Source organism: Doryrhamphus excisus, chromosome 23 (assembly GCF_030265055.1).
Source record: "Doryrhamphus excisus isolate RoL2022-K1 chromosome 23, RoL_Dexc_1.0, whole genome shotgun sequence".
NCBI lineage: Eukaryota > Metazoa > Chordata > Actinopteri > Syngnathiformes > Syngnathidae > Doryrhamphus > Doryrhamphus excisus.
The window spans coordinates 3,115,726-3,140,962 of NC_080488.1; the positions used below are offsets into that span (position 1 = coordinate 3,115,726).

Consider the following 25,237-nt stretch of genomic DNA (forward strand, 5'->3'; position numbering starts at 1 on the left):
AAGGAGTAGGAAGAAGCAACGCTTATTAAATCCTACCCCTCCATCTGGTACTTTTACAATCAGTAACTGTTACATTTGTTCACTTCCTGCTTTCCTAATATAGTTTAATTTAAAATTTTATTTTTTTTAATGTTTTTAATTTTTTTTTAATTTTTTAAATTGTTTTAATTGTTTTTAATTATTTATTTTTTAATTATTTTTATTTTATTTTTGTCACATAATCAGTTCACAGTTCCACATGTCCAAAAGGAGTAGGAAGAAGCAAAGCTTATTAAATCCTACCCCTCCATCTGGTACCTTTAAAATCAGTAACTGTTACATTTGTTCACTTCCTGCTTTCCTAATATAGTTTAAGTTTTGTTTTATTTTTTTGTTTTATTTTATTTTTTTGTGTCACGTACCGAAGTACGAGGTGATATGCTAAGTACAATATACATATGCTAAGTTCAGTATATCTTTACTTTATTGAACTTTTTGGCTTTTGTAAAGTTTTGTATTGAAATATGCCAAACAAAATCATAAACGTTAAGATGCAATACAATTATGAAGATGTCGCAAAGAAAATGGCGGGCCATGAAAAACTAAAACAAACCACAAATGGTTTGTGGGCCGGATGTTGGACACCACTGTCATTACGCTTATAATAATTGACAATAATTTCCAATGTGAATGTGTATTTTATTTTACTATAATAATATCGTTCAAATTGTCTGAAAACATTTTTATAAATTAAGTTTATCCTCGATCAAGTTTCCTGACGTCACCCTGCGTGATGACGTCATGCACAACCAACCATCTCCGCCTCCCGCTGTGACGTCCTTTTCCTCCACACTCGTCGCCCCCCCCAGTCACTGGAGTTGGGCTCGGAGCTCCGGGAAGCACCGGTCCCCTTCGTGACAACCACAGCCGCCTTTCGAGCAAACTTTTCCCCGGACTCTCGGTCGTGTCGGAGGGACGGAGAGGGCGCCTTTTCCGCGCTGTCCATGCCCGGGAGAGGCGAAGGGAAGACGGTAAGAGTCCGCCGGCGTTTCCGCTCGAACCGCGCGAGCTTTCACTTCGCCCCCACGGCCCCCCACGACTACCGCATTGCTCCCCGACACTGACGACACGAACGACGTAGGCCTCGGTAACTTATTTCCACGCATGAAACTAAGCTAAATCATTCTCTTTTAAACCGGTGTCGGCGCCTCTTGGGGTTGATTTACAGCCGTGCTTCGAGGCACCTATCCCGGCCAGCTGTGATGCGGCGACCGCTGTGTGTCATCCACGCTTGACTTCACGCCCCACGTATGCTCGCTTGTTTGCTTGTGTGTGTCTATTCCACAGCAGGCATGTTGGCCCTGGTATAGCCAGGTATACACCCTGTTATGTCATACATTATACTTCCACAGCCCCCACCCTCTTGGGTACACTGTAGTCACGTCAGGACAACTGGTGCTGTGGATCCTCTCCATATTCATTTAGAGGCAAGTTTCGTGGGTGAGCACATTAACACCAGGAATATGTACAGTTATTCTATGTGGATGTGGGAGGAAGCTGGAGAAAACCCACTCGTCCTCTTTGCAGAGATGCTTAAACAGAGATTCGATCCTGGACTGTGGGGTGTACAGTGACACATGAGATCCAAAAGGCAACATACACCCACTCGAGTGGATTGTGTTAAGTCACTTTGGTTCCCTGCTAGTTCAGGTGGTTTAGTCTAAAGCAGGGGTCTCAAACTCGATTTACCTGGGGGGCCACTGGAGCTGGGGTCTGGGTGAGACTGGGCCGCATCAGGTGAAAAAAAAAATATATATATATATATATAAATATGAATATATATATATATAATATAATAGTCTTCAATGCTTCTGCTATACCCTCCACTTTTTCAGTGCTTTGGTTCTTTGCAAGAGCTCTGATAAAACATTAAATTATAATAAATTATTATAAATTATTATGAATTAGTTTTTATTTATTATTAAATTATTAAATAAATATTTAATGTTAATTTTATTTTTTAACACAAAATAAGATGGAAAAATAAATGAGCAAATCAAAAAACAAATGAAACAAATGAACAAATTAATTTTTATTTATTATTATTAAATAAATGTTTAATGTTAATTTTTGTTTTGACACAAAATAAGATGGAAAAATAAATAAGCAAATCAAAAAACAAATTAAACAAATTAAACAAAATAAACAAAAAATTAAACAAATGAAACAAATTAAACTTTCATATCAAGGCAGGTGCCTCAAACTAGCGTCCTGCGGGCAACATTTGGCCCACGGGCCGCGTGTTTGAGACCCCTGCCATACAGCATCCATATCAAACTTGCGCGGGCCGCACTTTAAACTTTCATATCAAGGCGGGGGCCTCAGGCCGAGAGTTTGAGACCCCTGGTCTAGTATGAATGCAGTCCAGGACCAAATGGTGAGTTCAAATCGTGAAAAAAATCAGTCAAATGTACGCCAACACGCATAAATACAGTAGTTGGCTGTTTTGCTCAACCAGCCTCTCGGCCAAGACAGCTGGGATAGGCTCCAGCATGCCGGATTGATGGATTGGATTGGGTGAAGTCACTACTGTGAATACTATTTTTGGTCCATAGTAGAGTACTGGACTACAAATGTGAATGCACCCAAAAAGAGCATCCATTTTTTTTCCCCCAACTGAGTCTCCAGGCTGTGCTAATCTGATCACCCACTCAGCTCACTGATTCCCATCCAACCCCCAAATACTAGCTGTAGTCACGTTAGATAGACCCCCCTCTCCCTCAAGGCTGGACTCCCGAGTGGACAGCAGCAGTCATGAGGAGTGGAGGACGGCGGCGCAGTGAAGGTCACACTGCATATGATCATAAACCTCATAGCCAAATGGTTGGCTTATATAACTGGGAATTTACAGCAGTTGATATTTCAGATGTTGGTGTTTTGCCACAACGCATCCGGGAGAATATGTCACATGTTGTTGGCAGTCAAACACTTGGAAATTAGGATTTTAGCACAATTAGTCGTATGGTTAGCGCGCAGCGTGCACCTAACGGCTAGGAGACACGGGTTCAATTCCACCTTCGGCCATCTCTGTGTGGAGTTTGCATGTTCTCCCCGTGCATGTGTGGGTTTTTTCCCGATACTCCGGTTTCCTCCCACATTCCAAAAACATGCTAGGTTAATTGGCGACTCCAAATTGTCCATAGGTATGAATGTGAGTGTGAATGGTTGTTTGGATTGGCTGGCCACCAGTCCAGGGTGTGCCCCCACCTCTCGTCCGAAGACAGCTGGGATAGGCTCCAGCATCCCCCGCGACCCTCGTGAGGATAAGCGTTAGAAAATGAATGAATGAATGAATAAGTTCTCCTCCTATTTTGTGTGGAAGTGGTAACTTTTTGGCTTCTTATTTTGTCTTTCCCCACCCTCGGCCATCTCTGTGTGGAGTTTGCATGTTCTCCCCGTGCATGCGTGGGTTTTCTCCGGGTACTCCGGTTTCCTCCCACATTCCAAAAACATGCTAGGTTAATTAGCGACTCCAAATTGTCCATAGGTATGAATGTGAGTGTGAATGGTTGTTTGTCTATATGTGTCCTGTGATTGGCTGGCCACCAGTCCAGGGTGTGCCCCACCTCTCGCCCGAAGACAGCTGGGATAGGCTCCAGCATCCCCCGCGACCCTTGTGAGGATAAGCGTTAGAAAATGAATGAATGAATAAGTTCTCCTCCTATTTTGTGTGGAAGTGGTAACTTTTTGGCTTCTTATTTTGTCTTTCCCCACCCTCGGCCATCTTTGTATGGAGTTTGCATGTTCTCCCCGTGCATGCGTGGGTTTTCTCCGGTTACTCCGGTTTCCTCCCACATTCCAAAAACATGCTAGGTTAATTAGCGACTCCAAATTGTCTATAGGTATGAATGTGAGTGTGAATGGTTGTTTGTCTATATGTGCCCTGTGATTGGCTGGCCAACAGTCCAGGGTGTACCCCGCCTCTCGCTTGAAGACAGCTGGGATAGGCTCCAGCATCCCCCGCGACCCTTGTGAGGATAAGCGTTAGAAAATGAATGAATTAATAAGTTCTCCTCCTATTTTGTGTGGAAGTGGTAACTTTTTGGCTTGTTATTTTGTCTTTCCCCACCCTCGGCCATCTCTGTGTGGAGTTTGCATGTTCTCCCCGTGCATGCATGGGTTTTCTCCGGGTACTCCGGTTTCCTCCCACATTCCAAAAACATGCTAGGTTAATTTGCGACTCCAAATTGTCCATAGGTATGAATGTGAGTGTGAATGGTTGTTTGTCTATATGTGCTCTGTGATTGGCTGGCCACCTGGGATAGGCTCCAGAATCCCCCTGCGACCCTCGTGAGGATAAACATTAGAAAATGAATGAGTTCTCCTCCTATTTTGTGTGGAAGTGGTAACTTTTTGGCTTCTTATTTTGTCTTTTCCCACCCTCGGCCATCTCTGTGTGGAGTTTGCATGTTCTCCCCGTGCATGCGTGGGTTTTCTCCGGGTACTCCGGTTTCCTCCCACATTCCAAAAACATGCTAGGTTAATTAGCGACTCCAAATTGTCCATAGGTATGAATGCGAGTGTGAATGGTTGTTTGTCTATATGTGCCCTGGCGACCAGTCCAGGGTGTACCCCGCCTCTCGCCCGAAGAAGGCTGGGGTAGGCTCCAGCACCTCCCACAACTCCCCCGGTAGAAAATGAATGAATGAATGAGTTCTCCTCCTATTTTGTGTGGAAGTGGTAACTTTTTGGCTTCTTATTTTGTCTTTCCCCACCCTCGGCCATCTCTGTGTGGAGTTTGCATGTTCTCCCCGTGCATGCGTGGGTTTTCTCCGGGTACTCCGGTTTCCTCCCACATTCCAAAAACATGCTAGGTGAATTAGCGACTCCAAATTGTCCATAGGTATGAATGTGAGTGGGAATGGTTGTTTGTCTATATGTGCTCTGTGATTGGCTGGCCACCTAGGATAGGCTCCAGCATCCCTCTGCGACCCTCGTGAGGATAAACGTTAGAAAATGAAAGAGTTCTCCTCATATTTTGTGTGGAAGTGGTAACTTTTTGGCTTCTTATTTTGTCTTTCCCCACCCTCGGCCATCTCTGTGTGGAGTTTGCATGTTCTCCTCGTGTATGTGTGGGTTTTCTCCGGGTACTCCGGTTTCCTCCCACATTCCAAAACCATGCTAGGTTAATTAGCGACTCCAAATTCAAAACAATGACTTTGAATAAATGTTGCATTTTCTATCCATGAGTGCTGATTTTTCCGCAAACGAACTGTTCATTTGTGATTCGTCAGTAGGGTCGTGGGTACATTGGAGCCGAAGTTTGATTGTGTTGTCTCATTTCCTGAGTGGGGATATTTTTTTGGTGATGCTGTACTGTATGATGGAGATGATGGAGGAAATGATGAGGAATGATGAAAGTTAGGACCCTCAAATGTTGGTAAAAGCCCAAAGCAGCTCTCGTCTCATGTTTAGTCAGAGCGCCAGCTGGAAGAGGAAAATCCACAGAGGCAGGAGAGGGGGGGGTACATGAGATGAGCTTTTCCCCCGAAGTAGTGGCGTGGAAGCAGAGCAGGCCTAAACCTCCTGCAGCTGATGGCCTTTTTTCCCAGTGAGTGCATGCATGCATTTACAAAGCAGCACTGAGGAGAGAAAATAATGCGGAGTGGATTGAATAAAAAAAAAAGCCAGCTGTAATTGAATATTTAAAATTGTAAATAATGTGAAAAGAGACAAACAGCTTTTGGTAATGGTTTAATTTCATTTGAACATGCATCAGATTACAATTGAATGCATCACATAATCAGTTCACAGTTCCACATGTCCAAAAGGAGTAGGAAGAAGCAAAGCTTATTAAATCCTACCCCTCCATCTGGTACTTTTACAATCAGTAACTGTTACATTTGTTCACTTCCTGCCTAATATAGTTTAATTTAGATTTTTTTTGTAATTAAATTTTTTTTAATTGTAAATAAAAAAAAAATTAATTGTAATTTTTTAAAATTTTTTTAAGTATTTAATTTTTAAATTTTTTGTAATTTTTTATTTTATTTTTGTCACGTACTGAAGTACAAGGTGAAAGCTTATTAAATCCTACCCCTCTATCTGGTACTTTTACAATCAGTAACTTACATTTGACACTTCCTGCTTTCCTAAAATAGTTTAGGAACTAGGTTCCTAACTAGGTTACTTAGCGACTCCAAATTATCCATAGGTATGAATGTGAGTGTGAATGGTTGTTTGTCTATATGTGCCCTGTGATTGGCTGGCCACCAGTCCAGGGTGTACCCCACCTCTCGCCTGAAGACGGCTGGTATAGGCTCCAGCACCCCCGCAACCCTTGTGAGGATAAACGGTAGAAAATGAATGAATGAGTTCTCCTCCTATTTTGTGTGGAAGTGGTAACTTTTTGGCTTCTTATTTTGTCTTTCCCCACCCTCGGCTATCTCTGTGTGGAGTTTCCATGTTCTCCTCGTGTATGCGTGGGTTTTTTTTCCGGGTACTCCGGTTTCCTCCCACATTCCAAAAACATGCTAGGTTAATTAGCAGCATGGGCAGTGAGGAAGGCATGGAGGCGTCGTTCCACCTGGCGTCTGAGCTAACACGTTTGCTTTCTGCTCTCCACAGACAGCGCCGGTGTCCCTGACTGTCCCTCAGGATGAGCGAGGCAGAGAATCAGTTCTACAGTGTTCAGGTGGGGGACTCCACCTTTACTGTACTCACCCGGTACCAGCAGCTCCGCGCCATCGGTTCTGGGGCCCAGGGCATCGTTTGGTAAGCATGTGTAAAAAAAGGATGCTGCATTTGAAAAATCAGTTAATTACACTTTCTCTCATTTTCTTAATGTTGAGTTATTTTATTTTTATGGACACTTAATAAGAAAACTGTCAAACCAACCAATCAATATTATGAAATGAATCAATAAATTCAAATGATATTCGGAACCTTCAATTTGGACTTTCATCAAGTCTGATCTTTTCAAAATGTTTGCCTCTAAAAAAAAAAAAAAAAAAGTAATGATCCATAGCAAATGACAAGAAAGCTAATGATCAGATGATCCTCTAATGTGCTTGTGCCTACTTAGCCGTAGCAGCACCGTGAAAGTTGCTAAAGTGAATAATTAGCATTGTGTAATGGACTGTATGCTGTTAATGTACCCAATGGGACCATACTACACTCGCCTTAGCGTAGCGTTAGCTTTATGTCTTTTTCTTTGTGTCTTCATGTCGGAAGGATGTGAGATCATTGCCTCACCTGCCATGATAAAAAAAGTATTAATATACAGTATGTCTATTGACGTATATGATAACAGATAATAATAATATAATACTATAATAATAATAATAGAAATCATATTTATATATCTGCATGTTCTCCCCGTGCATGCGTGGGTTTTCTCCGGGTACTCCGGTTTCCTCCCACATTCCAAAAACATGCTAGGTTAATTGTCGACTCCAAATTGTCCATAGGTATGAATGTGAGTGTGAATGGTTGTTTGTCTATATGTGCCCTGTGATTGGCTGGCTACCAGTCTAGGGTGAACCTCGCCCGCTCTTACCAGAAGACAGCTGGGATAGGCTCCAGCACCCCCGCGACTCCCTTGAGGAAAAGCGGTAGAAAATGAATGAATGAATGAGTTGTCCTCCTATTTTGTGTGGAAGTGGTAACTTTTTGGCTTCTTATTTTGTCTTTCCCCACCCTCGGCCATCTCTGTGTGAAGTTTACATGTTCTCCCGAGTACTCCGGTTTCCTCCCACATTCCAAAAACATGCTAGGTTAATTAGCGACTCCAAATTGTCCATAGGTATGAATGTGAGTGTGAATGGTTGTTTGTCTATATGTGCCCTGTGATTGGCTGGCTGGTCACCAGTCCAGGGTGTACCCAGCCTCTCGCCCGAAAACAGCTGGGATAGGCTCCAGCACCCCCGCGACCCTCGTGAGGATAAGCGGTAGAAAATGAATGAATGAGTTCTCCTCCTATTTTGTGTGGAAGTGGTAACTTTTTTGTTTCTTATTTTGTCTTTCCCCACCATCGGTCATTCAATCCAGTCCATCCAATTCCACATTTCTTGATTATAGTTGTGCACGTCCTTTTCCACACGAAAACCTTACTGACAAATGAACAACAACAACTTGGCGGTTTGTGACACATTTTTGTCTCCTTTATGAGCAGCTCTGCCTTGGATACAGTCCTCGGCATTCCGGTGGCGGTGAAAAAGCTGTGTCGGCCCTTCCAGAACCAGACTCATGCTAAACGTGCATACAGGGAGCTTGTTCTGCTCAAATGTGTCAATCATAAAAATGTAAGAATAATATTCACATTATAGATTCATAACTCGGTGTCTGCCTTATAATGTGTGTAGTTTGGAAGGCTAGTGTACTTCATGTTTGGTGCTAAACTAACACAAGCATGTCTTAATATAAACATTGTCATGTCATGTTCTTGGTTACCATGGCGATGACAAACCAGGAAGAGGTAGCCCTCTGATCTGAATAATGATGGTGGGTGAACTAATGTCCATCTCTGCTTGCAGATCATCCGTCTGATCAATGTCTTCACGCCTCAGAAGTCACTGGAGGAATTTCAGGATCTGTGAGTAGTCATACTTTTGTACTGCATGTTGTTTCCTGGCTTCGCCCACCCACGTTGGGGGGGTCGGCAACCTTTAGCATCAAACATGTCACATACGTACCTGTACATCAGTGCTGTATTCTTATCCAGGCAATTCAATATGCTTGCACTGAATTAATGTCATTAATTAATGCCTGTTTGTTGCCATTCAGTCGGTCTTTCATTTCCTGTTTAGACAGACAGACTTCCTTTATTGTCATTGCACAATAACACAGCAGAGAAATTGCCAAAGAAATGTCGTTGCCTGGCTACCGTGTAATAATAAATAATAATAATAATGTTGAGAATAAATAGATGACATCAAATATGAACAACAATGTACAGCGTGAACAGTAATTTATACAGATAAGTTAAATAATTTTGAATAAATAATAATAATAAAATAAATAAATAATATTTATGAATTATTATTATTATTATTATAAATATTAAATTAATATTTAATAAATAAATAAATAAAACATGCTAGGTTACCCCGTGTACCCCGCCTCTTGCCCAAAGACAGCTGGGATAGGCTCCAGCACTACCCTCATGAGGATAAGTGGTAGAAAATGAATGAATGAATGAATGAGTTCTCCTCCTATTTTGTGTGGAAGTGGTAACTTTTTGGCTTCTTATTTTGTCTTTCCCCACCCTCAGCTATCTCTGTGTGGAGTTTGCATGTTCTCCCCATGCATGCATGTTTTTTCTCCGGTTTTCTCCCACATTCCAAAAACATGCTAGGTTAATTAGCGACTCCAAATTGTCCATAGGTATGAATGTGAGTGTGAATGGTTGTTTGTCTATATGTGCGGTGTGATTGGCTGACGACCAGTCCAGGGTGTACCTTGCCCGCTCTCGCCCGAAGACAGCTGGGATAGGCTCCAGCACCCTCACAACCCTCATGAGGACAGCGGTAAAAAATGTCTCCTCCTATTTTGTGTGGAAGTGGTAACTTTTTGGCTTCTTATTTTGTCTTTCCCCACCTTCGGCCATCTTTGTGTGGAGTTTGCATGTTCTCCCCGTGTATGCGTGGGGTTTTTCCGGGTACTCCGGTTTCCTCCCACATTCCAAAAACATGCTATTTCAACGATTCGTTCATCTTGCAGGTATCTGGTAATGGAGCTGATGGATGCCAGCCTCTGCCAGGTCATCCACATGGATTTGGATCACGAGAGAATGTCTTACCTGCTCTACCAGATCCTCTGTGGCATCAGGCACCTGCACTCCGCCGGCATCATCCACAGGGTATGGACTTGGAGCTCAAGATGTCTCATACATGAAATAGACTCATTCAGTACGAATGTTGTGTTTGTGTCCCATCAGGATTTAAAGCCCAGCAACATTGTCGTGAAATCGGATTGCACCCTAAAGATATTGGACTTTGGTCTGGCGAGGACGGCATGCACCAACTTTATGATGACACCGTATGTGGTCACCAGATACTACCGAGCACCGGAAGTCATTCTGGGGATGAAGTATAAGGAGAACGGTGAGGAGAACAGGTTCAAATCTAACTCTGATACATGATTCAGTTTTACTGACTAGACCAGGGGTCTCAAACTCAATTTAATTTTGGGCTGCATCAGGTTAAAAAAATAAAATAAAAATAAAAAATATAAATATAATAAAAAAAATATATATATAAAAATATATATATTTTATATATATATATAAAAATATAAATATAATAAAAAAAATATATATATAGACACACATATATATAAAAAATAAAAATATAATAATTTTTAATAAATATTAATTGTATTAAATATTAATATATATATATAGTATAATAGTCTTCAATGCTTCTGCTATACCCTCCACTTTTTCAGTGCTTTGGTTCTTTGCAAAAGTTCTGATAAAACATTAAATTATAATAAATTATTATAAATTATTTAAAATTAATTTTTATTTATTATTAAATTATTAAATAAATGTTTAATGTTAATTTTTATTTTTCAACACAAAATAAGATGGAAAAACTAATAAGAAAATCAAAAAACAAATGAAACAAGTGAAACAAATTAACAAATTAATTTTTATTTATTATTAAATTATTAAATAAATGTTTCATGTTAATTTTTATTTTTCGTCACAAAATAAGATGGAAAAATAAATAAGCAAATCAAAAAACAAATGAAACAAATTAATTTATATTTATTATTAAATAAATGTTTAATGTTAGTTTTTATTTTTCAACACAAAATAAGATGGAAATAAGCAAATCAAACAACAAATTAAACAAATTAAATTTCATATCAAGGCGGGGGCCTCAAACTAGCGTGCGGCCCGCGGGCCGTAAGTTTGAGACCCCTGCCATACAGCATCCATATCAAACTTGCGCGAGCCGCACTAACATTAAACTTTCATATCAAGGCGGGGGGCCTCAAAGTAGTGTCCTGCGGGCCACATTCGGCCCGCGGGCCGCATGTTTGAGACCCCTGTACTAGACTTTAATTTAGACTTTCTTGAGCGTCCTCGATCATTACTGGATGTGAATTAGAAGTTTAGAACACATTTAGAACACACAGCAATTTTCCACACATGAAGCAATAAGTTAGCATGGAAAGAAAATGGCCGCCTGCGCCAGAAAGGGAAAACCAATCCAGCCTGAGGTTGAACATGATGATGAAAACATGCAATACTTCAATGTCAATATATTATCTTTACATCATAAACCAATGCAGCTTGTATCTGTGGTCTTTTACAAGCTAATGCAAATGATTTTTGTAATAGATTTGCTGTTTAATGTGAATATTTATTAATTATTAATATGCTGTGTTTGCAGTGGACATCTGGTCCGTGGGCTGCATCATGGGAGAGATGGTAAAAGGCAGCGTTATCTTCCAAGGCACTGACCGTATCCTCCACCGCCTCTTCCTGCTTCTCTAACCTTGCCTCCATTTCATTTAAGTTTAACATCAAGGATACAAATCAATTAATAGTTATTCTGCACACATCAGTTGCTGTCATCCGGAAAAGTCATAAATCACAAATACTTAATACTTAAAATACTTAAAAACAGCATTTCAGTGTCATCATTGAACAGTACTAGTGCGTATGCGAGTACACAATCATTTGATTATATCTTCTCATGAGACAATACTAAAAAAAAAAAATTAAAAATATATTTAAAAATTTTTTTAAATTATTTTATTATCAGTTTTTTTTTGGTATTGTCCCAGGTTCAATGATGACACTGAAATGCTGTTTTGTCTGTCTCCCTTTAAGAATGAGCTGATTTTTTTTTTTTATAAAAAAAATAAAATAAAAAATGTAACAAATTTTAAAAAATTAAAAAAAAGACTAAAAATTAAAAAAAATTGAACTAAGCTAAATACAGGGATGAGGAGTACTAGTACGTATGCGAATACACAATCATTTGATTATATCTTCTCATGGGACAATACTAAAAAAAATTATTTTAAATCAAAATTTAAAAAAAATTAATTAAAAAATTGTAAAAAATTTAAAAACTTAACTTAAAAAACATGATGTCATTGTATGGTCATGTCACCTCGTACTTCGGTATGTGACAAAAAATAAATAAATAAAATAAATTACAAAATTACATAAAAAAAACGAACAAAAAAAACTTTTTTTCTCTATATTAGGAAAGCAGGAAGTGAACAAATGTAACAGTTACTGATTGTAAAAGTACCCGATGGAGGGGTAGGATTTAATAAGCTTTGCTTCTTCCTACTCCTTTTGGACATGTGGAACTGTGAACTGATTATGTGATGCATTCAATTGTAATCTGATGCATGTTCAAATGAAATTAAACCATTACCATTACCAAAAACATGCAAGGCAATCATCAAAAGTCTTGGGACATACTTCAGATAATAACTATGGTTAGACACAGGAAAAAGCTCCATACGTTTTTCCATGTAAGAATCAAGTATTCCAATCTTTCCTTCGTTCCTTTGATCCACTTGCATACATTCCAACACCCGTTTTTCCCTAACGAGCACCCTGGCCAGACATCGACCAGTGGAACAAAGTCATTGAGGTTCTGGGCACGCCCAGTCTGGAGTTTATGAACCGCCTGATGGAGACCGTGAGGAACTACGTGATGAACAAGCCGCAATATCCAGGAGTCAGCTTTGCAGAGCTTTTCCCTGACTGGGCCTTTCCTTCGGATTCCGAACACGACAAGTTAAAAAGTAAGAATCAAGGTCTGGGTGAGTTTAAAAAAAAAATATATATATATATATATATATATATATATATATACAAAAGACAAATATAATAAAAATATTCATAAATATTTATATTAATAAATATATATATAATATAAAAGTCTTCAATGCTTCTGCTATACCCTCCACTTTTTCAGTGCTTTGGTTCTTTGCAAAACATTTTTCTTTATCATTAAATTATTAAATAAATGTTTAATGTTAATTTTTATTTTTCAACACAAAATAAGATGGAAAAATAAATAAGCAAATCAAAAAACAAATTAAACAAAATGAACAAATTATTTTTTTTTTATTAAATTATGAAATAAATGTTTAATGTTAATTTTTATTTTGTGACACAAAATAAGATGGATAAATAAATAAGCAAATAAAAAACAAATGAAACAAATTAATTTTTATTTATTATTAAATATTAAATAAATGTTTAATGTTAATTTTTATTTTTCAACACAAAATAAGATGGAAAAATAAATAAGCAAATCAAAAAACCAATGAAACAAGTGAAACAAATGAACAAATTAATTTTTATTTATTATTAAATTATTAAATAAATGTTTAATGTTAATTTTTATTTTTCAACACAAAATAAGATGGAAAAATAAATAAGCAAATCAAAAAACAAATGAACAAATTCATTTTTATTTATTATTAAATAAATGTTTAATGTTAATTTTTATTTTTCAACACAAAATAAGATGGAAAAATAAATGAGCAAATCAAAAACAAATGAAACAAATGAACAAATTAATTTTTATTTATTATTAAATTATGAAATAAATGTTTAATTTTTATTTTTCAACACAAAATAAGATGGAAAAATAAATAAGCAAATCAAAAAAGACAGGGGTCTCAAACTCGTGTGCGGCCCGCGGGCCGTGAGTTTGAGACCCCTGCTGTAGAGTATGCTTGGAGCGTTTACATATTTTATATGACTTTGACATCACCAGAGATGACAACACCTTTAGGGAACCTCCTCGGCTCACATGAGATCTGCTTCAGTCTGTGATGTCATCGCCTTGTTGCCATAGTAACCGTTCTCCTCATCCCTTTGCCACGACAGCAGGTCAAGCACGGGACTTGCTGTCCAAAATGCTGGTCATCGACCCCGAGTGCCGCATTTCCGTGGAGGAAGCTCTCAATCATCCCTACATTCACGTGTGGTACGACCCGACCGAGGCCGATGCGGTGAGGACGACGCCCCTCCCGCCCCCCCCCCCCCCACTTACCGGTCCACTTCATCAGTACAATGATTACACGAGGCCTCTTTGTGTGATTTGTCTCTTTGTCTCTTTCAGCCTCCGCCCCAGATATCTGATAAGCAGCTCGAAGAGAGAGAGCACAGCATTGAACAGTGGAAAGGTAGGCTGCGGTGCCCTCTAGTGGACAAATGAGTCAACAGTTTTTTTCTTGCCAAGAATGTCTGCACACAAAATAGAATCTCACCAAGGCCGAACAGTTAACAAAGCTGGTGTATTTGTACTTTGTTCAGTTCTTATTAGGAACAGACAGGCAGAATTACTTATATACTTATATTACTTATATAATAATATTATATGGTATAATGGTAATGGTTTAATTTCATTTGAACATGCATCAGATTACAATTGAATGCATCACATAATCAGTTCACAGTTCCACATGTCCAAAAGGAGTAGGAAGAAGCAAAGCTTATTAAATCCTACCCCTCCATCTGGTACTTTTACAATCAGTAACTGTTACATTTGTTCACTTCCTGCTTTCCTAATATAGTTTAAGTTTTTTTTTTTTTTTTTTTAATTATCACGTACCGAAGTACAAGGTGATATGACCATTCAATATAGTGATATATATAGCACATCATGACTGGTTCAAGACTCTTTATCCTTGTATTTAGCTTAGTTTAAGTTTGTTTGTTTTTTTTAGCCATTTTTTAATTTAATTTTTTAAAAAATTGTTACATTTTTATTTAATTTTTTTTTTTAATTTATTTTAATAAAATTTTTTTCTTTTTTTTTTAACTCAGCTCATTCTTAAAGGGAGACAGACAGAACAGCATTTTAGTGTCATCATTGAACAGTACTAGTATGTATGCGTGAGTACACAATCATTTGATTATATCTTCTCATGGGACAATACTAAAATAATAATAATAATAATAATAATAAAATAAAATAATTTTAAAAAATTAAATTATATGCATTTTATAAATTTTATTTTTTTAGTATTGTCCCATGAGAAGATATAATCAAATGATTGTGTACTCACATACGTACTAGTACTCTTCATCCCTGTATTTAGCTTAGTTCCATTTTTTTTATTTTTTAGTCTTTTTTAATTTTAATTTTTTTTAAATTTGTTACATTTTTAATTTACATTTTTTTAATTTTTAAATTTAAATTTTTTTTAATAAAAAAAAAACTCAGCTCATTCTTAAAGGGAGACAGACAAAACAGCATTTCAGTGTCATCATTGAACATGGGACAATACCAAAAAAAATGATAATAATAATAAAATAATTTTAAAAATTAAAAAAATTTTTTTTTTTTAATTTTTTAGTATTATCCCATGAGAAGAATAAATCAAATGATTGTGTACTTGCATACATACTAGTACTGTTCAGTGATGACACTGAAATGCTGTTTTGTCTGTCTCCCTTTAAGAATGAGCTGAGTTTTTTTTTATTCAAAAAAATTAAAATGTAAAAATTAAAATAAAAAATTTAACGAATTTAAAAAAAGACTAAAATTTTTTTTAACTAAGCTAAATACAGGGATGAAGACTACTAGTACATATGCGAGTACACAATCATTTGATTATATCTTCTCATGGGACAATACTAAAAAAAGAAAATTTATAAAAAAAAATATTTTTTTAATTTTTTTATTTTATTCTTTTATTATTATTATTATTATTTTAGTATTATCCCATGAGAAGATATAATCAAATGATTGTGTTTTTTTATTTTATTTTTTATTTTATTTTATTGGAAGTATTATTAAAGTATTAAATGGTGTTTTTCCTCAGAGCTCATTTATGAGGAGGTGATAGACTGGGAAGAGAGGAACAAGAACGGCGTGATGAAAGAGGACTGCTCTGGTATCTTCTTGTTCTGCCTGGAAATTCATGACGTGTTTGATTATATAATATTAAGATAAAGACTTATGTCATGCGTTTATCACGTTTTAGATGTGGTGTCCAGCTCGGCGTCGCAGTCGTCATCGGCGAATGACATCTCATCGATGTCCACAGAGCACACGGTGGCGTCGGACACGGACAGCAGCAGCATCGACACGCTGACAGGGCCGTTGGACGAGAGTCAGTGAACGCAATCTGTGTCTTCCTTGTCATATTCATATCATATTTTTTTCTTTTTAATCTTATCACGTTTTTCGTTTTTCTTATAAAAGTGGATCTTCTTGATGTTCCCCTTCACCCCTAAAGCTAGTTTTGGAACGCGGCTTAGAGATAAACATGGTGGATGATGCATGTGTTGATTGAATAGGAGCACCTCTGATGGTGGGGGGGCGGGGCGGTTTGTTTTATATAGTTGTATTTTTGAATAGTTTTATTTTTGTAGCCAGTTGAAACAAAACGTTTACGGCCATCAACGTTACGAAGAAGTTCACCAAATAGAAACCACAGCTGCTTGCATGCATGTCCAAAATGTCGAAATGAACAAAAGCTTAAACGTGGATGTTAAAATGGCCGTCATCGGGTTCGATCTCTTAAAGCTATAGAGCAGTGATTTTCAACCACTGTGCCGCGGCACACTTTTTATAATTAACATTTATTAGTCATCATTTGCATAGGCTCCAGCACCCCCCGCGACTCTTGTGAGGATAAGCAGTACAAAATGAATGAATGAATGAGTTCTCCTCCTATTTTGTGTGGAAGTGGTAACTTTTTGGCTTCTTATTTTGTCTTTCCCCACCCTCGGCCATCTCTGTGTGGAGTTTGCATGTTCTCCCCGTGCATGCGCGGGTTTTTTTTCTGGGTACTCTACACTCTACACCACCTCCCACATTCCAAAAAACATGCTAGGTTAATTAGCGACTCCAAATTGTCCATAGGTATGAATGTGAGTGTGAATGGTTGTTTGTCTATATGTGCCCTGTGATTGGCTGGGTATACCCCGCCTGCCTCTTGCCTCGAAGACAGCTGGGATAGGCTCCAGCACCTCCCGCGACCCTAGTGAGGATAAGCGGTAGAAAATGAATGAGTTCTCCTCCTATTTTGTGTGGAAGTGGTAACTTTTTGGCTTCTTATTTTGTCTTTCCCCACCCTCGGCCATCTCCCAGTGTTCTCCCAGTGCATGCGTGGGTTTTCTCCGGGTACTCCGGTTTCCTCCCACATTCCAAAAACATGCTAGGTTAATTAGCGACTCCAAATTGTCCATAGGTATGAATGTAGACATGAGATTGGAATATTCCTTTCTATGGATACCATTGTTTTCCCGAAAGGTCATTCGGAAAGAGAAAAACTCGTCATGTTACTGTGGAGTGTCTGTGGCGTACAGACTAGCATAGCAATGTAATATTGGTCCGTGTGGCAACACCTGCCTTGTTCCTCTGATAGACTTTTTAATGCACGTGTGAGGTCGTGGTGACATTTTGTAACATTTTTGGTTAGTTTTGGTTTTTCCAATGTAAAAAAAAAAAACGTGCCGTGGCTCAAAAAAGGTTGAAAATCACTACTTATAGATGGCGCGCTATATATTTTTTATTCTTCTGGCCTGACTTGTGGAGATGATTGACACCTGACAGCATGGCCGATGTGTGCTTGCAGTGTTTTATTCCTCCATAGACGTCATGTTAGTGGATGTAGAGATGATATCAAAACACGTCGTGGTTGTAGACCCCCGTCATTGCAGATAGTGTTTCACAAAAACAAATGTATATTATTGCGACATTTTACATAAGGTACTGTACTAATTAATATCAGCGTGTACATCAAATAATATTATATTCTGTAAATTTAGCAGGGGAAGAAACATGTTTTTTTTTTCTGTTCTTGCAAAAATGTTGCACATATTGAGGCTTATCTGATCATTTAGCCTCTTGTTAAATATGTATTCTAATCAACAATCACGTCATAACAATAGCATTCCATAGCATCAGCCATGAGTCATAATATCATGTAGAACAAAAATACTACAAAACAGTAAGTGAGGGGCGGGACTGTGGTCGAGTGGTTAGTGTGCAGCTTCACAGCTAGGAGACTAGGGTTCAATTCCACCCTCAGCCATGTCTGTGTGGAGTTTGCATGTTCTCCCCGTACAGGATAGGTGGTAGAAAATGAATGAATGAATTGAGTTCTCCTCCTATTTTGTGTGGAAGTGGTAACTTTTTGGCTTCTTATTTTGTCTTTCCCCACCCTCGGCCATCTCTGTGTGGAGTTTGCATGTTCTCCCACATTCCAAAAACATGCTAGGTTAATTAGCGACTCCAAATTATCCATAGGTATGAATGTGAGTGTGAATGGTTGTTTGTCTATATGTGCCCTGTGATTGGCTGGCCACCAGTCCAGGGTCTACCCCGCCTGCCTCTCGCCCAAAGACAGCTGGGATAGGCTCCAGCATAAAGTGGTAGAAAATGAATGAATGAATGAGTTCTCCTCCTATTTTGTGTGGAAGTGGTAACTTTTTGGCTTCTTATTTTGTCTTTCCCCACCCTCGGCCATTTCCCAGTGTTCTCCCAGTGCATGCGTGGGTTTTCTCCGGGTACTCCGGTTTCCTCCCACATTCCAAAAACATGCTAGGTTAATTAGCGACTCCAAATTGTCCATAGGTATGAATGTGAATGGTTGTTTGTCTATATGTGCCCTGTGATTGGCGGGCCACCAGTCCAGGGTGTACCCCACCTCTTGCCTGAAGACAGCTGGGATAGGCTCCAGCACGAATGAGTTCTCCTCCTATTTTGTGTGGAAGTGGTAACTTTTTCGCATTTTTTTTGTCTTTCCCCACCCTCGGCCATCTTTGTGTGGAGTTTGCATGTTCTCCCCGTGAATGCGTGGGTTTTCTCCGGGTATTCCGGTTTCCTCCCACATTCCAAAAAACATGCTAGGTTAATTAGCGACTCCAAATTATCCATAGGTATGAATGTGAGTGTGACTTCATGCAGATTTATGCCAAGCACTAAAATTATTATCATGCTTGGCATTGATCTGAGGAGGAATTTTCAATTCTGTGTACGACACAATTTTTTTTTAATGCAGTTTTATTTTCAGAAACATCTTGTGGAATTGCATCGATCATTCATTCAGGGGGCCTGTTGTCATGACAACTTAGTAGGGTTTGTACAAAGCAAAAGGAAGTAGTAAGTATGTGTTTTTATAGATGGATGTAAATAGATATATATATATATATATATCAGTGCAGGATGTTTATGGAGTTTGTGATTCCCTACTAAATTCCCATGAGAGCATATTGTATTGCAATTCATGCAGTGTGTATTTTTCAGATCCCTTATAAGTGTACAACATGGAAGCCCTTCCCAAAACAGGAAAGGGAATGTTCTGTCTGGAGAGAGATAAAGTATTATACAACATTTTGTGTTTATGCTTGAGTTTTCTTTCTTCTTCGTGTTTTTTCTCGTTTCTCAAAAGCTCCTGATGATGTTTTCTGTCTTCTTCGCCTCGTTGTTGAGCTCACCAAACGTGTCGAAGAACTGCTCCATGTCTTTCTGCAGTGCCGAGTTGCACAGCTCGGCGGCAGCTCGCTCTCTTTCCGACTCGGTGATCTTTGCTTGCACGACCTGGTACCAGTGACGCTGCCGGGACAGGTTGGTTTTCAAACGAACGACTTCCTCCTGCAGTTCCTTGTTTCGCTCCTCTAAGCTGAGATGCATTGGAAAGGAAGATACCATCAGCATCAAACACGCAGGTCAGTTCTGATTTTGGTGTATCGAAAATATTATTCCGTGATTGGATTTGGATTATTCCATAAAAGACGCTATTAGTTTTTTTCCTTCACATGCTGCAGTTGGTGTTGACCTTTTGCCCAGACTTGCTCCATCTATATTAGTAATAAGGTATGTGTTGTTGGACTAGGTCAGCAGCATAGCCTCTTAATTTAGCCCAGTCTCCATGCGTCCTGCTTTTTTTTTCCATAGATCCACCAAATGGACTCTATTACCGTATTTCCCGGACTATAAGTCGCATTTTTTTGAATAAGTTGGCTGTTCCTGCGACTTATAAATGAGAAAAAGTGTTTATGTTACATAAACACTGGACACCTTTTATGTTTGTTTATTTTTTGTGTAGCTGAATAAGCATTGTGTTAGCATATCTTACATCTATTCAGCCTGTTCTCTATTCTTTTATTGTTATTAGAACTTGCCTTCCAAGAGGACGTAATGTCTGTTTTGGTTAAGTAGTTCAAATAAATTACCTGCAAAAAATGCAACTTATACTCCAGTGCGACTTATGTATGTTTTTTTTCTACCTAATTATGCATTTTTGGCCTTGTACGACTTATACTCCAGTGCGACTTATGTATGTTTTTTTTCTGCGTAATTATGCATTTTTGGCCTTGTGCGACTTATACTACAGTGCGACTTATGTATGTTTTTTTCTAGCTAATTATGCATTTTTTGCCTTGTGCGACTTACATTTCGGAGCGACTTATATATGTTTTTTTCTAGCTAATTATGCATTTTTGGCCTTGTACGACTTATACTCCAGTGCGACTTATGTATGTTTGTTTCTACCTAATGATGTACTTTTGGCCTTGTGCGACTTATACTCCAGTGCGACTTATGTATGTTTTTTTCTACCTAATTATGCATTTTAGGCCTTGTGCAACTTATGTATGTTTTTTTCAACCCAATAATGCATTTTTGGCCTTGTGCGACTTATACTCCAGTGTGGCTTATGTATGTTTTTTCCTACCTAATTATGAATTTTTGGCATTGTGCGACTTATACTTCAGTGCGACTTATGTATGTTTTTTTTTTTTTAATCTGTTTATGCATTTTGGCCTTGTGCGACTTATACTCCAGTGCGACTTATGTATGTTTTTTTATATCTAATTATGCATTTGGGCATTGTGCGACTTATACTCAGAGCGACTTATGTATGTTTTTTCTACCTAATTATGCATTTTTGGCCTTGTGCGACTTATGTATGTTTTTTCTATCTAATTATGCATTTTTGGCCTTGTGCGACTTATACTCCGAAGCGACTTATGTATGTTTTTTTTCTATCTAAGTATACATTTTTGGCCTTGTGCGACTTATATTCCGGAGCGACTTATAGTCCAGAAAATACGGTATGCCTTGAAACCAATGAAACGATAGCAACAAGTGGTGAGAACAACATAATGTGTTATCTTAACGTTCAATGCTATGAAATGGAAAGTAGTTTCCTAAAGGAGTTTCAGAGCAGCTGTGATCTAAACAGGAAGTCGAGGTGAAGCTCGGGTCAAATGTGGGCCTTCTAAAGCACAGCTGACTGAACACACTTTCCCAAACAGGAAGTCCACAGATCCTTGAAAGCGAATTAGAGACACAAACTACAGTCAACATTACCTGACTATCCGGGCCTCGTACACTTCCTGTTGTCTGACGATGTGCTGCTGGAGGTTGGTGAGGAGGCTGCGAAGCGCACGAGCGGAAGGGTCAGCGAGGGGCAAAGGAGGGGGTACCTTAGGAACCCCCCACGGAGTCTGGACTTCGCTTGGTTGCCATAGTGCCTGGCGTTGTTGCTGAGATAACTGGTGCATCTGCAGCATCTGGTCCACATCTTGTACAAAACCACGTGATACCGAGTCCAGCTCTTGCTGATGTTCGATTTCTTGGTTCTGGTTCTGGTTCTGGTTCTGGTAGCCGCTTTCTAACCGAGAACCTCCTTCATCGGCTGCTATCTGGATCAGCTTCGATGCCCACATGTCTTCCTGAAAGTGCTCCTGGAAGTTGGGTTCCATTTCAAAAACTTCCTCGATGTGGTCAGGGGTTTCAGCGCCGGAGAGGTTATCGTAGAACGACAGCGTGCTCAAATGTTCCGTGTTCGGGGTCGGACTTGGGATGTGATACAGTGGAGTGCTGTCATCCCGCCAGTATCCTCCTCCTCCTCCTCTTGCTCGGTTTATTCCCGGATCATGAGCCAATATTCCCAAAGCTCCTCTCCAACCACAGTAGGAGTGATCTGGCCCACCGCCAGGCGTTCTTTCCTCACTGACCCGCGTGGGCACCTCGACCACAGCGGGGGCCAGAACAGTCTGAGGGATGCAGAGGCCAGGGGGTCTGGTTACTGCGGGGTACACAAGTCTACTCTCCATTTCCCTGTCTCGCCCACGCTGGGTGAAAGGTGGGCAGTTGTCGTAAACCGGGTCCGTGGAACAGGAAGCGGCTGAGGTGGAGGCCCCCACAAGACGACGGTGCAACTCCATGATCCAACTTTAAAAAAAAAAAAAAACCTTAAAACTTGGACCGTGTCTCTGGAGGCTTCCTGTTGGTTGTGTGAGACTTCTGCAGAGTCCGAGTGAGGTTGTAGTGGTGTGGGGGGGCACACCGTGTGTGGACCCTGTGTGTGTGTGTGTGTCTTTAAGCAGGACTGACATCAGCTGTTACTTTAGCACTGCTTCATGCCTGAAGACACTGGCATTACAACTGTGACCACAGAAATAGACGGCGGCCACGGACACTACGTGTGAAATGCTTACATTGCATATATTCTCTATGTATCCGTCCCAAATATGCATACATACATACATACATACATACATGAAGCTATTGTCATACAATATAAGAGCAGGCTCAAAACATCTGCATTCACAAATAATGCTCAGGTTGCATCATCTTAGAAGTATTAAAAATGAAAAAAAGTAGAAATATTGGAATATTGAGATGTCTGATGCATGATTTAAAGCAGGGGTGTCAAACTCACGGTGGGCCGCGGGATGCTAGTTTGAGGCCCCCGTCTTGATATAAAAGATTAATTTGTTTAATTTGTTTTTTGATTTGCTTATTTATTTTTCCATCTTATTTTGTGTAAAAAAATAAAAATTAACATTAAACATGTATTTAATAATAAATTAAAATTAATTTGTTCATTTGTTTCATTTGTTTTTTGGATTTGCTTATTTATTTAAAAAAAATAAAAATTAACATTAAACATTTATTTAATTATTTAATAATTAAATTATTTTAAAAAAATAAAAATTAACATTAAACATTTATTTAATTATTTAATAATTAAATTATTTAAAAAAATAAAAATTAACATTAAACATTTATTTAATTATTTAATAATAAATAACAATTAATTTGTTCATTTGTTTCACTTGTTTCATTTGTTTTTTGATTTGTTTATTTATTTTTCCATCTTATGTTGTGTCAAAAAATAAAAATTAACATAAAACATTTATTTAATAATTTAATAATAAATACAAATTAATTTGTTCGTTTCATTTGTTTTTTGATTTACTTATTTATTTTTTCATCTTATTTTGTGTTGAAAAATAAAAATTAACATTAAACTTGTAAACTGACTTTGAGACCCCTGATTTAAAGGGATAATGACCCAGTGTCAGGTTTGCATTGACCTGTGCTGCCCACCCACGATGTGGCCCTTTAAATTCATGCAGTCAGCGCTTCCCTTTTTAAATTGACTACCCACGGTGCTTTTATGGAACGATCACACACAAGACAAATCAAAGCACAAACTCATTTAGATTAACAGGAGCCGTGAATTCATTTACTGTAGATACACTGACACAGCTGCGGTATGTAAGTCTCCGAACCGCAAGGTGGCGCCATAGTCACGTTCAATGACTGCCGCTTCCCTCACATAAACACGGAAGTGACTAGCATAACATTACGAGTTACTGTTTATAAATTAATCACGTAATGTTTCTTTGTAGTCACTTTTTAAGATATGCCTTTATTCGTCTCTCAGTGAGGAAATTTTTCGCTACAAATTTGATATATTCCTTTTTTTACATAATTTAGCGGAATAATTACATGCTTGTGTATTTCTATCACCAATATCAAAACGGTTTAGAAAATATACAGGAAGCGGAAGTACAGGAACCGGAAAAAAACAATACAACGAGTACTTTGGAAAAAAAAACAGGTAAGAGCAGCCATCCAGAATACACAATAATGCCATAATGTTCTCATATAGAGCCAAGAGTCACACAATGATATTTAAATATCTTTGTCAACATCATCACAATAAATCTAATCGACAGAAAATACACTGGCATTTATACTTCAGCTCCAGATGACCTCATCACCTTTGACCTTGCCGCTCATCCAACCTGGAGCTCGACTGAATCAGAGGTGAAGTATCTCCAAAAAGCTTTTTATCACACTCTGCCCTTTCTTTCTTATTGGTCCCCGGTACATCTGCGTAATTGTTTGTAGCTATGACGACAGGAGCCATGGCAACACAGATCCCCATGGTTGGAGATAATAAAATAGATGGACATGAAGTGTATTTCAATGGGGACTAATTGCTGATTATTAACAAAATAAAAGGTCATATGAAAGCTATAATAGGATATTCTTTAGACTCTTGTTACCTCTGTCACGCTAAAGTTTATAAATTGTGTACCTGATGGCTTTGAAATTGTCTTTTCCATTTTTTGATTGACACAACTTAACAGCACTATTATGAATTTTTGCCTATTTTCAGGCAGTGATCCATGTTGGATTACAAGATTAGTACATTTGCTTTACAGTAGGGGTCTCGAACTCAATTTACTTGGGGGCCACTGGAGCTAGGGTCTGGGTGAGACCCCCCCAAAAAACGCATTTATTTAAAAACAGAAAAATATACAAACTTTTTCAGTGCTTTAGTTCCGATTTTCTACAATAAAAGCTCTGATAAAACATTCCACTGTTCTCAAATATAATAGATGAAAAATAAACAAATCAAGAATAAAGAAAATCAATCAGTAATAGAAAAATATATAAAATTAATAATAAAACAGCAAATAATAAAACTTAAGAAACCACATATAGTTGGTGGGTAGACAAATTATTTTTTTCACATTTAAAATGAACAAAGTATTATTAGAGCCCTGTAGACATGACAAAACACGACTATAGTCACATTTATACTCTTTATTTACAACATATTGCGCAACTGCAGGGTCTTGAGACACGTGCTAACTCGCAAACTAGAGAGCTAGCGACCTAAACGGTAGCCTTCAAGTTATTTCCTTTAAACTTAAATAGCCAAAAACCTACCACTTCCACACGGATAGGGAGGATAACTATTAACAGTTATTTAACCTTTAACATGAACATTAATCAAACGTAATAAACGGTAGCCTTCAAGTTATTTCCTTTAAACTTAAATAGCCAAAAACTTACCACTTCCACACGGATAGGGAGGATAACTATTAACAGTTATTTAACCTTTAACATGAACATTAATGAAACGTAATAATTTTTTCTGGGGACATGATACCATACAGCATCCATATCAAACTTGCGCGGGCCGCACTAACATTAAACTT

The 25,237-nt window shown here is 38.4% G+C and overlaps 3 protein-coding genes across 9 annotated transcripts in view; 2 read left to right on the forward strand and 1 right to left on the reverse strand.

Annotated features, from left to right (window-relative positions):
• Positions 1 to 820: 820 nt before the first annotated feature.
• On the forward strand, positions 821 to 19,317 carry mapk9 (mitogen-activated protein kinase 9). Of its 3 annotated transcripts, none has more exons than XM_058063256.1 (12): positions 842 to 1,010; positions 6,607 to 6,753; positions 8,153 to 8,282; positions 8,514 to 8,572; positions 9,700 to 9,838; positions 9,917 to 10,082; positions 11,382 to 11,453; positions 12,577 to 12,759; positions 13,856 to 13,980; positions 14,091 to 14,154; positions 15,799 to 15,870; positions 15,961 to 19,317. In XM_058063256.1, exons 2-12 carry the CDS (start codon positions 6,638 to 6,640, stop codon positions 16,095 to 16,097), a joined length of 1,263 nt encoding a protein of 420 aa, XP_057919239.1. In that variant the 5' UTR covers positions 842 to 1,010; positions 6,607 to 6,637; the 3' UTR covers positions 16,098 to 19,317. The 3 variants fall into 3 exon arrangements, with proteins under 3 accessions (XP_057919242.1, XP_057919239.1, XP_057919240.1); XM_058063257.1 differs by having other exon boundaries at positions 13,859 to 13,980; XM_058063259.1 differs by lacking the exon at positions 8,153 to 8,282 and having other exon boundaries at positions 821 to 1,010.
• Positions 19,014 to 24,174, reverse strand: si:ch211-247j9.1 (uncharacterized). The gene is made up of 3 exons (XM_058063943.1): positions 24,008 to 24,174; positions 21,300 to 22,166; positions 19,014 to 19,608 (listed from the first exon to the last, which is right to left on the reverse strand). The coding sequence occupies exons 1-3, from the start codon at positions 24,172 to 24,174 to the stop codon at positions 19,371 to 19,373; spliced, it is 1,272 nt and encodes a 423-aa protein (XP_057919926.1). The 3' UTR covers positions 19,014 to 19,370.
• The window catches only part of LOC131110288 (ras-GEF domain-containing family member 1C-like), a 66,949-nt gene continuing 61,111 nt past the window's right edge, over positions 19,400 to 25,237 (forward strand). For 2 of the 5 annotated variants that reach the window (XM_058063248.1, XM_058063250.1), the window contains exon 1: positions 23,982 to 24,053. The gene's annotated coding sequence lies outside the window, so the exon portion shown is untranslated. Of the gene's footprint in view, positions 19,655 to 23,974; positions 24,054 to 25,237 lie in introns of those variants that run through there. The other 3 variants (XM_058063249.1, XM_058063247.1, XM_058063246.1) reach the window with 3 other exon arrangements.

Bases quoted from the DNA above. Each gene is read 5' to 3' on its own strand.
- mapk9 (XM_058063256.1), top strand. From the start codon at position 6,638: ATGAGCGAGGCAGAGAATCAGTTCTACAGTGTTCAGGTGGGGGACTCC. The intron at 6,754-8,152 runs GTAAGCATGTGT...CTTTATGAGCAG, and splicing joins GGGGCCCAGGGCATCGTTTG to CTCTGCCTTGGATACAGTCC. The intron at 14,155-15,798 runs GTAGGCTGCGGT...GTTTTTCCTCAG, and splicing joins CAGCATTGAACAGTGGAAAG to AGCTCATTTATGAGGAGGTG.
- si:ch211-247j9.1 (XM_058063943.1), bottom strand. From the start codon at position 24,174: ATGGGGATCTGTGTTGCCATGGCTCCTGTCGTCATAGCTACAAACAAT. The intron at 22,167-24,007 runs GTGATGAGGTCA...TTTTTTTTAAAG, and splicing joins GATGAGCGGCAAGGTCAAAG to TTGGATCATGGAGTTGCACC. The intron at 19,609-21,299 runs GTAATGTTGACT...AATGCATCTCAG, and splicing joins TACGAGGCCCGGATAGTCAG to CTTAGAGGAGCGAAACAAGG.